This window comes from Macaca mulatta, chromosome 6 (genome assembly GCF_049350105.2).
Source record: "Macaca mulatta isolate MMU2019108-1 chromosome 6, T2T-MMU8v2.0, whole genome shotgun sequence".
In the NCBI taxonomy this organism is placed as follows: Eukaryota; Metazoa; Chordata; class Mammalia; order Primates; family Cercopithecidae; genus Macaca; species Macaca mulatta.
In genome coordinates this window covers 160,798,584-160,811,920 of record NC_133411.1, presented here as the reverse complement: position 1 = coordinate 160,811,920, position 13,337 = coordinate 160,798,584, and the positions used below count along the sequence as shown (strand labels likewise).

Genomic DNA, 13,337 nt, shown 5'->3' with positions numbered 1-13,337 from the left:
GAAAAGAGAGGTAGACAGTCTTGAGGGAAATTTCATCCAGGCCAGAGAGAGTTCTAAGAAGCCATCCTTGTGTCACCACACAGAAGCCCTCCTTCTAGTGGCAAGAAAGTTGGTGTTCCCCAAATATACATATGTAACAAACCTGCACGTTATGCACATGTACCCTACAACTTAAAGTATAGTAATAATAAATAAATAAATAAATAAATAAAGACAACATAATTTGTCACAATTTGGATCTAATTACATATTCATATATTCATTTATTAGTTAAATACTTGTATGTGTTCAAAGATACTCTTTTCCACTATTTTGAATTTAATAATATTGATTGGACTTTTAAATTCAAGTAAAATATAATGTAGGGAAGATATATATATATATATATAACTAAATACCCCTATATAAACTGAATAAATTAAATTGGAAATACCAAAGGAATACTCTGCTTGCAGATATTCAAAAGTAGTGGTTTGAGAGATGGGAAATGGGATATTTATTAAAGGTTGCCTGACTATTAAAAAAAAAAAAAAAAAAAAAAAAAGAAAGTTGGTGTTCCCACAAATATAGTGATGGAGGATGCTAGATTACCAACTGCCAAATTCCTGCTACTTGAACTGCCCTTTCTTATGCTACAGAATGAATGTCCCACATATGTTTACAAAACAGATGCAATACAACAAATAAAACAAGATGCAACACAATAAATTAGGGTTCTTCTCATTACATTACAACCACATGCCCATCCTAAGTCATTGAGATTACACACAGGTCATTCAGATTGATGCTGGGCCTCAGATTTGAACATGCAAATCCCTCCATTGCATATTCATCTCCTTTTTTTTTTTTTTTTTTTTTTTTTTACTCTCAGAGGGTGACCTTAATTTCCATATTTCCAAGTTTGTTAGTGGCATGTCTCAGCATTGTGCCCTGCACTGCCAACTCTATCAGCTTTCCTCTTTCCAGGTTAACATCCACCCTTCCTTCCATTTGCACCCTATAGCAACCAGTCATAAATCTACTTCACTGCTTAATATCCCAATCCAAAATTCTTCACCTGATACTGATTATAAGGTTATTTATGCACCAACCCGTCACATGGGTGGGCTCAGCGGGGGCCTGGTATTCTACGTCTACTATATTTCCTTGATCTACCCCATAGATAGTCTAAAATATGATATTTAATATTTAATAAAAAGTTTAAATATATGTTTAACATATTTAATAATTTTAATAATAAATGTTTACTTTTAAAATATTTTAAATAGCTGGTTTAAAATAAAGTAAATTGAACTTGGTTTAAAAATTTTTTTAAAAGGGGAAGATACAGCCTATAATTGTCAAAAGAGTGTGAAATTGGAAACCAGAAGTCCTGGATTCGTATCTCTGTTCCTAGCACCTACTAGCTATGTGATTTTGGGCAAGAAACATAACCTCCATTTAACCTCTCTAAATTTCGGTTTCCTCTCCTGTGAAATGAGTATAATAATACCCAGTATGCTAGGTTAATGAAAAGTTTTTTGTTGTTGTTGGTTGTTTTTGTTTGTTTGTTTGTTTTTTGAGGCAGAATCTCGCTCTGTCACCCAGGCTGGAGTGCAGTGGCATGATCTTGGCTCACTGCAACCACCACCTTCCAGGTTCAAGCAATTCTCCCGTCTCAGCCTCCCAAGTAGCTGGGATTACAGGCGCTTGCCAGCACGCCTCGCTAATTTTTATATTTTTAGTAGAGACGGGTTTTTGCCACATTGGCCAGGTTGGTCTCAAACTCCTGACCTCAGATGATCCACCTACTTTGGCCTCCCAAAGTGCTGGGATTACAGGCGCGAGCCACTGCACCCGGCCAAAAAGTTTAGCAAGTTCTATGCGGTGGCTCATGCCTGTAATCCCAGCACTTTGGGACGCCAAGGTGGGTGGATCACTTGAGGTCAGGAGTTTGAGACAAGCCTGGCCAACATGGTGAAACTGCGTCTCTACTAACAATACAAAAATTAGCCGGGCGTGGTGGTAGGTGCCTATAATCCCAGCTGCTCAGAAGGCTAAGGCAGGAGAACCCCTTGAACCTGCGAGGCAGAGGTTGCAGTGAGCAGAGATCCCATCACTGCACTCCAGCCTGGGCGACAGAGCAAGAGTCCATCTCAAAAAAAAAAAAAAAAAAAGTTTTAGCAAATGTTAGACACCCAATACACCCAATAAACAGAACTGCTATTCACATTTTTATGTAATTATTAAATGCACATTGATCTTTAGTGATCCCCTAAAGACAAATAAAGATGCTAATTTCCACTCGTCCAAACCATCTACAGTTCTTTACAACAAATGTAGCTTTGATTGTGTGATATCTAAATGAGAATGCACCAGGCAGCATGGTGACTTAGGAGAAATTCAAGACACAAAGCATCTGGGGCCAAGCAGGCAACAGACAGGGATCTGGACAGTCCACAAGCACTGGACTTGAGTGTAGAGCAGAGAGCAGATGAATTCCATGGCTTGAGGCAGAAATAAAGCACTAGTGGATTGCTAAATCTAGGGCAGAAGCTTTCTGTCCTTTGCCCTTTTCAATACTTCCTGTTAGTTGTGGGCATCTAAAATCCCACAGGTACGTCATAGCAGCCAGAGGCAGTACTGATGACACTGAGGTGTCATCAAACTGTCACTCAATGCATATCTGGGATATCATGGGTAGTGTAGTCTACTGGTTAAATGCTTGGGCTCTGACATTAACGTCCTGGGTTCAAATCCCAGCTTTGTCACTTACCAGTTGTGCAATGTCATGAGTGGAACATTAATCTCTCTGTACCTTGATTTCCCTGCAAAATGAGAATAACAATAGAACCTACATCACAGGGTTATTGTGAAGATAACACACATAAAGGTCTTAACACAGTTTCTTGCATGTGATAAAGTCTCAGTGTATTAGTATTATTTGCATTGTTATTATCAATTCTGAATTTACAAGTAACTAGCAGCAGGAACTTGAGCTTTTAGGGCTCCAGTTTTCACATCTGTCCAATAGGATTTCTGCATGCAGGTCCCACCTTAGTCAATTGAATTGTGGTATGCCCCTGAGGGAGACTCCCTTTCTATGAAATGAGAGAGTTGAGACTGAAGTCTCCAGAGTTCTTTCTAGCTGTAATATTTGATGATAAAAATAGTGATGATAAGAACGATGATTCTCTCATCTAGCTCCAATCTCCATTCTTGCTATCTTGGTTGAGAACCTTTATTACCTCCCAACTGGATTGTCACAACAGCCTTAAAACGGGTCTTTCTGTACCTGTTTTCTCCTGCTTCCAATTGTCTACAGTGGTTCCTACCATACTGATCTTCCTGAAATCAAACTGTGACATTACCCCACTGCTTAAGTCTTCAATGGTGCTAAATTGGCTACCAAATAAAATCCAAACACCTTGGTTTGGCAGTTAAAGATATCCACAGTCTCAAATTAATTCATTTTGCAGCCTTATTACAGTAGAGTAGTTAAGAGCATGAACTTTATGTAATCAGACAAACCAGATTTGAACTCCAGCCCCACTATTTCCTAACTGTGTAAATCCGGAAAAAGCACTTAATCTCCCTATACTTTCTTCATCTATAAAAATTAGGTTGAAAATGCCCAAGTCATAGGATTGTTTTAAAGATAAAATAAGCTGACATGTATGGCATGCTTACAACATAATGCCTGGTGTATAATAGGGCCTCAATAAGGGGCAATTGTTACTATTTATGCTGCTAATGGTTGAGCTAAACTCAACTGTTTGAATGCCCCTGCCTACACACCTCTGCTTGTGCTATCCCTTCTACATGAGATTCCTTTTACCCCCAATTATACATATTCTAATTCCAAATACTCTGAGGCTGCAGGCCTAGTCCTAATGTCTTACCCTTATCTCACAGATGTGAGAAATATAGGCTTGGAGCATATCACTGGCCTTGTTCCAGGTGAAACCAGATACTGTTCACATCTCAGAACAATACTAGATCTAGAGATGCTAACTTCTGGAGGATGGAACAAACTGAAAGGGGCCACCTCAAATGCTACCTTCTCCTCAAAAGCTTTTCCGGATTTGCCCAACTTGGCTGGAAATCATCTCTAATGGCAATTTGTTAAAAGTATTTATTTATTTATTTTGGAGACAGAGTGTTGCTCTGTCACCCAGGCCTGAGTGCAGTGGCACAATCATGGCTCACTACAGCCTAAACCTCATGGACTCAATTCATCCTCCCACCTCAGCTTCCCAGGTAGCTGGGACTACAGTCATGCACCACCATGCCCAGCTAATTTTTTTATTTTTACTTTTTTTGTAGAGACGGAGTTTTCCACATTGCCCAGTCTTGTCTCAAACTCCTGGGCTCAAGCAATCTGCCCATTTTGGCCTCCCAAAGTGCTGGTATTACAGGCATAAGCCACCACATGCAGCCATTAGAACTTCTTATGACCCTCTCACTTTCAATTTTGTGTGGTAGATATTTGTGTCCATGCCTTATCTTGCTTGCTAGATAAACTGAGTTCTTTAAGTATAGAAATGAAGACCCTGTGCCTCCATCCTCACTGTACTCCCAATCAGCCTCATAAATATTAATAGAGTTGGATTGAGTTTAGAGATGAGATATCCCCTTGGGAACTGGAATGATGAGATGTTAAAAGGTATAAGGATCTGGTTCTTTTGTTTACCTCTTGATGCAATGTCTCTTGGTTCTGACTGCAATGGGCCCACCTCTTGCATTCCACATGCCCTTGCCAGCAACACTCTTGCACAAGCTCTTAGCTCTATCCTACTAAAACATTTCATGTTTCCTACTTCACCACCATACTGAGTTTAGAGGAGTTTATTAGGAGAGGTTAGAATCTGAAATGAGGCACAGTGTGGGTAGAGGTCGGGGACAGATCCAACTTCAGGTGGTACATAGGAAGCCCTCAATAAATGTCTGTGGAATGAATGAATGAATAAATTAATGAGTTAATGCTCTACCTTAGTCTCATAAGCAGGGCAGCTAGTTGCCCAGTTACCAGAAATTAGATCATCAAGGAATCAGAGAGACAGGATGGGTGAGTTGATGCTGAACACTGTTGAACCAGAGCTCTGGAAACCCCTTCTTCTTCAGGTTTGTGGGCTACCCTTGAGAGTTTGAGACCTAGAAACCAGCTCCCAGAGGTGGAACCTCAGGTTCTAGGGTGGAGAATTCAATTGCTGCTCCTCCAGTCCCTGAACTTGAACATGGCCCCCAGCATGTCGAACACCAACCCGCATATGTATAGCTATGGCCAAATAAGCAAAACAGCCTTTAGCTTTCGGCCTATTACACCACTTACATTGATCTTTTCTGAACTGCATTTCTCACTGCTGTTTGCCAATTTAAGGGAGGAAATCAATGGCAGCAACTTGTTTGGGTAGCAGCTGCTAGGGCAGGCGCTGCCAGTAGGAGTCAAGCTGCCTGAGGACACCAAGATACATTCTCCGTCTCCTGCTCAAACTTTTCATTAGTCATTTCATAATGAGAGGCTCATTATGAAATACAAAGAGATGGGTTTTATTTTGTTTTTCTTCTTTTAGATGATGTACGTTTATATTTTTTAACTGTCAACGTGCATTGCTTCTGAAATAACAGTTAAAACATTTTAAAATATTAGTAATAAAATGCAAATGTAATAATGTTCATCTTTACTTAAAATTCTTCAAACTCTCCACATTATTATCAGGAAAAAGTTCAAATTTCTCAGTAAAGCTTGCAAGACCGTGCATGCGTCCTCCCACTCTTCTATTCATTCACTTGCTGTTCTTTCCAAAGTGCCCCACTCTTGCTTTGCCTCTAGGCCTTCACATATGCACTTCCAGCTGCCCAAAAATGCTTTTCCTCTTTGACTCAACCATATTTGGTCTCACCTTAAATATCACTTCTACCTGGAGACTTCCTTGATCAGCACCCCCAAGTCCAGGTGGGAACCTGTCTTCTATATTCCCCAGAACCCTGCGCTTAACCCCTATCACAGTCCTTATCTCAGTGCGGTGTAAACGTTACACGGGAGGCTCTGGAGCTGAATAAATATATCTTTCTTGTCCTCAATGGATTCCTCAGTGCCTAGAATAATATCTGGCACTTAAGAGAGTTCAGTTAAATGTTATTGGAAAAAATAAAACTAACCACAATTAGCTGTTAGATTTGGAAAAGTTCTTAGAGATCATCTAGCCTAACTTCTTTTAACAGTGAGGCTCAGAGAAGCAGAGTCAAGTTCTAATTCGATTCTTTACTGAATTGTTGTGCAATCTTAGGAAATACCTTTCCCCTCTGGGTCTCAGTCTTTCCAGATATAAAATAAGAAAAGCACATTCTGTTCCAGCTTTTTCTGACTTTGTCTCCTCTTCCTTCCCATAGGTACTAGGTAGCTCATAGATACACTGACTGGGTGACTAGGTGAGATGGTGCAGGAAAATATAAGGTCCGGTTCATCCGCTCAAATTGCTCCCAATCAAGCTGAGGACATAAGACATACACAGTGAAGAAATGCTCAATTACACGTTCCAGGTGATTCGGTCTTGCTAGGAATCAAAAAGGAAGAGGTCAGGGAAGCCTGGGGCATCAAGGCTCCTGCAGGAGATAAGCCTTAAGCTGAGAAAGCAGAATTTGCCTGAGCAATGAGGCTGACAGAGAGCGTCCCTCACACAGGATTGGCTGTCCACACCATGTGATGTAAATCACAAGTGCTCACTAGAGGCTCAGGCTGATGCTGATTCCAGTCCTAGCTCTGCCACTCACTGGCCCTGTGCCTTGGACACATTTCTCAGACCTGTTTTCTTACCCTCACTATGGGAATCTGAATGTCTAGCTTGCAGGGGTTTTGTGAGGATTAAATGTATGTGACAGTATCTAGAACGGTGCCTGCTGCCTAACAGACCATTTTAAGAAATGCCACTTTCTTTTCTTTCTGCTAGCCACATAAATGGACTTGACATGTCACTGGCAAGAACATCAAGAGTACAGCTGGGGCCTGGGGACTGAAGGCTTTTTCTGCCCAACCATTCATAGTCTGTTCACTCTGATGTGACTTGCCCAGTGCCTCATCATAACACACATACACACACACACACACACACACACACACACTTCATGCAAAATCCAAGGGAGAAGGAGAAGGAGAGACTATTTCCAATCCCCTGATCAGATGGGACCAGATTGGGAGCTGTCCATTACCATCATCAGGACAAAGAGCCAACACTCAGGCCGGGCCTGGAGTTCTCCCACCACCATGGGACTTATAAGATATGAGATTATGAGGCCAAATGTCACTTTCTATGGGGCTGGAGAGAGAGGCTGCAATTAAATTATAGAAAAATCCTATAAAATACCTTAGAACATTTTATGAAGCTATTGATATTTCTATAGGCAAACAGACCAAGGCATGCACGGTAGGAGGAATTGAGCAGGGGTGAGGGTGAGGGTGGGGAGGAAGCTTGTTTGTTTTAGTTTATCTCTGCTGATAACAGATCAAGACTGATGAGGATTTACAAGCAGCATTACAAAAGAAAATATTGCATGACCTGTTTATCCAGCACCCTCAGGGAAAAAGCAATAGCAGGTCCTCATGTGTGGAGATTATTCCTTGGAGGAAAGCATTTAAAGCTGGACTTGAACTGAGGATATTAATCATTTGGGGAACTATAGACCCTTGTGGGAGATTCAACACAGAGAGCTATGCCCTTCCTGCTTGGGAAACACAAATATACCCTAAACTCTACTTGTAGTGTCATGCTATTCATGAACTCCAGGTTTACAATGTCTCTGTAACAAAATTTAAAACTTTCTTTTTCTGTTTTGTTTGTTTGTTTGTTTGTTTGAGACAGGGTCTCACTCTGTCACCCAGGCTGGAGTGCAGTGGCATGATCATGGTTCACTGCAGCCTGGACCTCCCTGGGTTCAGGTGATCCTCTGACCTCAGCCTCCTGAGTAACTGGGACTACAGGCTACTGTATAGGCCATCACATGCACCACTACACCCGGCTACCTTTTGTATTTTCTGGTAGAAACAAGGTCTCATCATGTTGGCCAGGCTGGTCTCAAACTACTGGGCTCAAGCAATCCTCCCAACTTGGCCTCCCAAAGTGCTGGGATTACAGGCATAAGCCATCGCTCCTGACTGAAAACTTTCTTAATGGAAATATTTCTTAACTGCATGACCCAGTTTTCTGCTATTGAGATCTACCCATATCATAACAGCTCCTCACGTTGTAAATATAAACTGAATGGACTCTTTCACTTCCTCTAGGAACAGCTGAGGCAATTGAGCAAACTCTCAGCTAGGAGTCAGAATACTTGGATTCTAGAATCAGCTCTGGACCTACATTTTCAGAGTGACAATGAGCCAGTCTCAATTCTCCCTGGACTTTAGTTTCTTCATCTAGAAAAAAAAAAAAAAGGTGGGAGGTGGGGATGGAGTTTTGACTAGGACAGCCATTCCTAACCTATATTCTATAGAAGATACTCATCATGCACAAACATAAGAATTCCATGGCCAAAATAAATCATATTCTATTCCCTTCTTGAGATGCACACAACTCATCAGCATATTAAGGTCTCTGAGAAGTCCTGCAATAAAGAAACCTGTTGTATTTCATCTGGTCTAACATTTCCCTAATTGATTTGACTCATGAATTTCCTTTCAGTGGAATAACTACACTGCAGTCCCATCAGAGAAATATTAACTAAGCACTGAGTTTAGAAGCTAGTAAGATGTGACTCCATGACATCTATTAAACCTTTCCAAACAAATCAACATATGTCACAGTAAGTTATAGAAGGCTGAGATTAAAACAGAATGGGATGAACCCTAGGTACAGCAGGAACAATACAGAATTCTTCTGCCCATCCCTCCTTCACTTCTTGAGAATTAATTATTCTCTTTAGGCAGAATAGTTTGAATGCTCAGACATCAGCTTTGATTATATCCTTTCATTCTTTCAATTTGTCTAGACCAGTGACTCTCAAATCTTGGTGTGCCTAAGAAGTACTGTACTATTGGGGTTGAGGGGAAAAGGGGGACTTCAATTTATATGCAATGTATTTTTTCTCAGATGAGTAGATTGCAAAAATTTTCTCCCATTCTGTAGGTTGCCTGTTCACTCTGATGGTAGTTTCTTTTGCTGTGCAGAAGCTTTTTAGTTTAATTAGATCCCATTTGTCAATTTTGGCTTTTGCTGCCGTTGCTTTTGGTGTTTTAGACATGAAGTCTTTGCCCATGCCTATGTCCTGAATGGTACTACCTAGGTTTTCCTCTAGGGTTTTTATGGTATTAGGTCTAACATTTAAGTCTCTAATCCATCTTGAATTAATTTTCGTATAAGGAGTAAGGAAAGGATCCAGTTTCAGCTTTCTACTTATGGCTAGCCAATTTTCCCAGCACCATTTATTAAATAGGGAATTAGAATGGCAATCATTAAAAAGTCAGGAAACAACAGGTGCTGGAGAGGATGTGGAGAAATAGGAACACTTTTACACTGTTGGTGGGATTGTAAACTAGTTCAACCATTATGGAAAACAGTATGGCGATTCCTCAAGGATCTAGAACTAGATGTACCATATGACCCAGCAATCCCATTACTGGGGATATACCCAAAGGATTATAAATCATGCTGCTATAAAGACACATGCACACGTATGTTCATTGCGGCACTATTCACAATAGCAAAGACTTGGAATCAACACAAATGTCCATCAGTGACAGACTGGATTAAGAAAATGTGGCACATATACACCATGGAATACTATGCAGCCATCAAAAAGGATGAGTTTGTGTCCTTTGTAGGGACATGGATGCAGCTGGAAACCATCATTCTTAGCAAACTATCACAAGAACAGAAAACCAAGCACCGCATGTTCTCACTCATAGGTGGGAACTGAACAATGAGATCACTTGGACTCGGGAAGGGGGACATCACACACCGGGGCCTATTATGGGGAGGGGGGAGGGGGGAGGGATTGTACTGGGAGTTATACCTGATGTAAATGACGAGTAGTTGGGTGCTGACGAGTTGATGGGTGCAGCACAGCAACATGGCACAAGTATACATATGTAACAAACCTGCACGTTATGCACATGTACCCTAGAACTTAAAGTATAATAATAATTTTTTAAAAAATGTATTTTTTCTCTTATTTAAAAAAAATGAAGCAAACATGAAAAAATATTGACAGGATGATGAAAACAAGTGTTTATTACACCCGTCTTTGAACTTTTCTTTAGTTTTATTTTTTCAAAATAAAGAATAACATTTACATAATCTCAGTTCAGGGTCGAATATACCTCATGGGGAATTTAGAGGATTTTCAGGGGTAATTATGACTCCCATGGTTTTTGCCTGATACACACCTTTTATGTCTCACTCCCATATAAGATGCAACCACACTTAATAACATCCTCCAGAAAAGGCTTTACTAACCAGAAATACCCAGGTTCTCCAAAAGTTGATGTCCTTGGGCCTAACACTGCCTTCACCTTGTTGTTTCCTGGCTGTAGGACTATAGGGTCAACATCTTCCTGCGTCAGCAATGGAACGACCCCCGCCTGGCCTATAACGAATACCCTGACGACTCTCTGGACCTGGACCCATCCATGCTGGACTCCATCTGGAAACCTGACCTGTTCTTTGCCAACGAGAAGGGGGCCCACTTCCATGAGATCACCACAGACAACAAATTGCTAAGGATCTCCCGGAATGGGAACGTCCTCTACAGCATCAGGTGAGTTCTGACCAGGTTCACCCACTCCTTCCTCAGAATGTGCCTTACCCGACTACCTTCTGGGCACAGACCCTAAAAGAGGGGCCTAAACAGAGGTGAACAGGCCCTGGTAACCCAACACCTTTGCAGAATAGGCAGACCCAGCTCTGTAACTTATACTCAGCAAGTAATAATAAAATACAATGGGTATTTTATTCTAGGAGCCAATGATTTATTATAACCAAGGAGACCAAGAAAGGCATCCTAGAGAAGGTGGGGTTTAAGTTACCCAGCATTTCAATCAAACAAGATAGGAAAGAGTATCCAAGCATGATTACCAATAGCAAGAGCTAAGCCTAGAAAATCACAGCAACTTCAAAGTAAATGAGCCTGCCAGGTGGATGGTGTTGCTCACAGTCAAGGCCAGGGTTACTCCATCCCTTCTACAAAATCTATCCCCCAAACTTTGCATTGGGTCTAGGAGTTTAGATTTCCCTCTCCAGATGTGGAGTATCCTTGAGATACTGGTTAGGGGCAAAGCCTTCAGAGTCTGCTGCCACCCCTCCGCACCAAGTCCTGATCTCCTCTCCTAAGGCATAAGGAAAATGACCAATGTCAAAGAGGTGAAAAAATACCTTACACATGTAATAATAATAGCTACCATTCATGAGAATTCACTAACTACGCTGGGTACTTTTCATGTGTTATATCTAGCCCTCCTAATAACCCCATGAGGCAGGTTTTACTATGCCCATTTTGCATATTAGATAAATGAGAATCAGAAAAATTTAAGTAACCTGCCAAAGTTTCCAGTTTGTTAGTAGCAGAGCCTAGATTCTAATCTGTATTAGTGTGAATCTGATGCCCTCTCAAAGTCCTACAGCAGTGCATGGCATTCAATAGGCACTCAAATATTTGATCAATATATGAATATGTTCTTATTTCAAAGAACTTAAAAGGGCGCTGGCCCTAAATGTCTCCCCCTCCTGCTCCAGTCCTTCAGGGAAACACATTTTGTTTCCTTTGGGTGATGAGCCTTAACTTTCCCAGCCTGTGGGAGAGGCTGTACAGATCCTAACCCTCAGGTTTGACTGAACTCGGTCTCTCCCAAGAGCAGGTTGGGTAGGGGAGGGAGCTTAGGAACCTCACCATCAAGAGAAGGCTTGGAGGAACCCGCTGCTCATATGGCCTTCCTCGCTCAGGAGCCCACTTTCCCATCCCCCCAAGTAAACATCCAGACTAGAGGAGTGACAGGCTTAGGAAATGGCCACCCAGGCCCGGCTGGCTAGGGGGTGGTAAGGTCAGCCTGCTTGGATTTTGCTGCTGCCAAGCTAGTTTCCTATCTTTAGGAAGCTAAGTCCTGGAACAGCATGATAGAAGGACAAATCAGCAGAAAGTGATGTTTCCAAGGTCATTCGACTTCAGGAAATTAACCCAATGTGACAGCTGCCCCACTTTGGAGCTTTTATCTGCAGAAATTCAACTGCATTCACTTTCTCTTCACTGTCTCCCTCCTTCCACTCCCTTCTTTTCCCTCTTCTTCCTCTCCCTCTCCCTTCTATTTTTCCCCTTTTGCTTTAACCTTATGCTTAAAGGGGCCCAGATCCAGAGCTGTGGGTGTGAGCTGGAGGAAGGAAGTTCACAAAGTGCTGTGTACCTCATCACATGCAGCCAAAGTGCCAGTTCAGTTCCACTAGAACACCACCAATTATGTGTCTTAGGGTATTGGGGTTGGCTTTTCAGGAGAGCAGTGCTGCCAGCAAACACATAAGTCAACCTCACCCTGGGACTCAGAAGCCAAAGGCCAGGACACATGGTTTTGAATCCTGGCTGATGTATCAGCTTGCTGTGTGACCTTAGATGACTCTCAGCCTATCCCTTTCTGTACCCTGGGTTTCTCACCTGTCACATGAGGGAGTTGGCTTGATGATCTAAGGCTCTTTGGGCTCTGAAAGCCTTTCTTCTCCGTCCCCTGCAGCAGGCACTCAGATGTTGGAAAAGCCTTTCAAGCTGGAGTCTTGTATCCCAGCTTGAGCTGCAGGCCTCGAATTCTGTTAAGGGGACTCCCTCTGGTTCTGAGTCTGTGGCCTCTGTAAGGGTTGAACAACCAAAATAAATAGCTGGCCCAGAATCCTTAGGAGCCCACCCCTTTCCGGTCGACCCCTAGCATGAGCCTACTGATGTGAGTCAACTGTGTTTGGACACCCAGAAAGCAGACGGCCTCTTTGAAATAACCTTTGATGAGCCCCGTGTGTGAAGAAGGTAGCCAAGAACCACTTGCAACATCTGCTGCAGGTGCACATGGGTGCTGCTCAACTTAAAATTTGAGCTCTGTCCCTACCTGAGGGCTATGCAGAAGAGTATGGAACGGGAGCAGCCCCTGGTCTCCAGGCAACTTGCTAAAGACAGGTCTCCAGAGGCCAGATAGACTCCAAAGAAACCCAGAAGTTCCCTGACTCTGTGTCACTTTAGGCAACCTACTTTTACCTCTCTAAGCCTCCATTTTTCAATCAGGAACTTGGAAATACACACATACTTATTTAATACACACAAGTTGTCCACACTCGCCACCACCCAAAGGTGCTGCATCCCAGTAGCCATCAGGAGCTTTGTCTAGGCTGGGCAAA

The 13,337-nt window shown here is 42.1% G+C and overlaps 1 protein-coding gene and 1 long non-coding RNA gene across 3 annotated transcripts in view; one reads left to right on the top strand and one right to left on the bottom strand.

Annotated features, from left to right (window-relative positions):
* GLRA1 (glycine receptor alpha 1) overlaps window positions 1-13,337 on the top strand; it is a 103,957-nt gene that overhangs the window by 56,209 nt on the left and 34,411 nt on the right. For both annotated transcript variants that reach the window (XM_002804589.4, NM_001194497.1), the window contains exon 4: window positions 10,508-10,731. In XM_002804589.4, the coding sequence (XP_002804635.1) occupies window positions 10,508-10,731 (224 nt within the window). The remainder of the gene's footprint in view (window positions 1-10,507; window positions 10,732-13,337) is intronic.
* Window positions 10,179-13,337, bottom strand: part of LOC144329588 (uncharacterized) — a 44,033-nt gene continuing 40,874 nt past the window's right edge. Inside the window, exon 3 of the long non-coding RNA XR_013394965.1 lies at window positions 10,179-12,800. This is a non-coding gene — a long non-coding RNA (uncharacterized LOC144329588). The remainder of the gene's footprint in view (window positions 12,801-13,337) is intronic.